Raw genomic sequence first — 1,240 nt, 5'->3', positions numbered from 1 at the left:
TTATAAAGTGTTTGTAATATAATTTTCTGTTCATTACATCATCATTTATTTGGTATAGCTCAGAACTCCTCCTACACTACCTTCTCAAACCAAACTTACTGCCCTAGAGTCAATTTTGATTCAATGTCACCCTCACTGAGTTTCCAAGTCTTGAAATCTTTGTAGAAGCAGACTCTATCATCAAAATTAACTAAGTTCTTTACTAATTTTAAAATGGTAAATTAGTAATTGATTACTCAATTTCTTTAACCTCTTCATCTTATTTCTCTCTTTTAATTCTTTGATTATAGTAATTGAAGTATAAGTTATGAGATAATTTCTACCATTTTGATTTCACTATTACAACTTCATTTACTAAAGTCATTTAGCTGATAGTCTTCTTAAAATTAATTGTGTGCTTTCTTTGAAAATAAGATTGACACCAGACTTTTCTCATGGCGTCTTTCATCTCTCTGTTTCTCAGGGTATAGATTAAGGGATTGAACATAGGGGCAATGATGGTATAAAACACAGCAAATACTTTATCCTCCGGGAAAGTGGTAGGAGGTCTAAGATAGATAAAGATTGCAGGAACAAAAAATAAAAGCACCACCGTGATATGAGAGGCACAGGTAGACAGCGCTTTGCGTCTTCCCTCAGCTGAATGATTTCTTAAGGTGAATAATATAACAACATATGAAAAAACTAAGACAACAAAGGTTACTAAGGCAACCATACCTGAATTGGCAACCACAAGAACACCAGTGATGTACGTGTCAGTACAGGCAACTTTCAGTAAAGGGAAGATATCACAGAAAAAGTGATCAATTTCATTAGGACCACAAAATGGTAACAGGAGTACCATAAATAACTGAGGAAAGGAATGGGCTGCTCCACCAACCCAAGCAGCTAAGACAAGAAAATTACACTTTGATCTGCTCATGATAATCATGTAGTGGAGAGGTTTGCAGATAGCGACATAGCGATCAAAAGCCATGGCAGCAAGAATGAAGATCTCAATACCGCCAAAGAAGTGCATGGTAAAGACCTGTAGCATGCAGTTACCGTAAGAGATGGTTCTCGTCTTTACTAGCAGGTCATGGATCAGTTTGGGTGTGAAACTAGAGGTAAAGCAGATGTCCATAGAAGACAAGTGACTAAGGAAATAGTACATTGGTTGGTGAAAAAGGGAGCTGCATGTAATGGAAACAAGGATCACAAGGTTTCCTACCAAGAGGGAAACATAACAGAATAAGAATAG

General features: G+C 36.5%; 1 protein-coding gene across 1 annotated transcript in view; it reads right to left on the bottom strand.

Moving 5' to 3' along the window:
• Window positions 1-364: 364 nt before the first annotated feature.
• The window catches only part of LOC103210784 (olfactory receptor 4P4-like), a 2,160-nt gene continuing 1,284 nt past the window's right edge, over window positions 365-1,240 (bottom strand). Inside the window, exon 2 of the mRNA XM_007956694.2 lies at window positions 365-1,237. Coding sequence (XP_007954885.2) covers window positions 365-1,153 — 789 coding nt within the window. The 5' untranslated portion in view covers window positions 1,154-1,237. The remainder of the gene's footprint in view (window positions 1,238-1,240) is intronic.

Source organism: Orycteropus afer, unplaced genomic scaffold (assembly GCF_000298275.1).
Source record: "Orycteropus afer afer isolate SDZICR_OR568_19922 unplaced genomic scaffold, OryAfe1.0 scaffold00650, whole genome shotgun sequence".
In the NCBI taxonomy this organism is placed as follows: Eukaryota; Metazoa; Chordata; class Mammalia; order Tubulidentata; family Orycteropodidae; genus Orycteropus; species Orycteropus afer.
The sequence above is the reverse complement of the archived record's forward strand: the minus strand, read 5'-3'. Positions and strand labels throughout refer to the sequence as shown.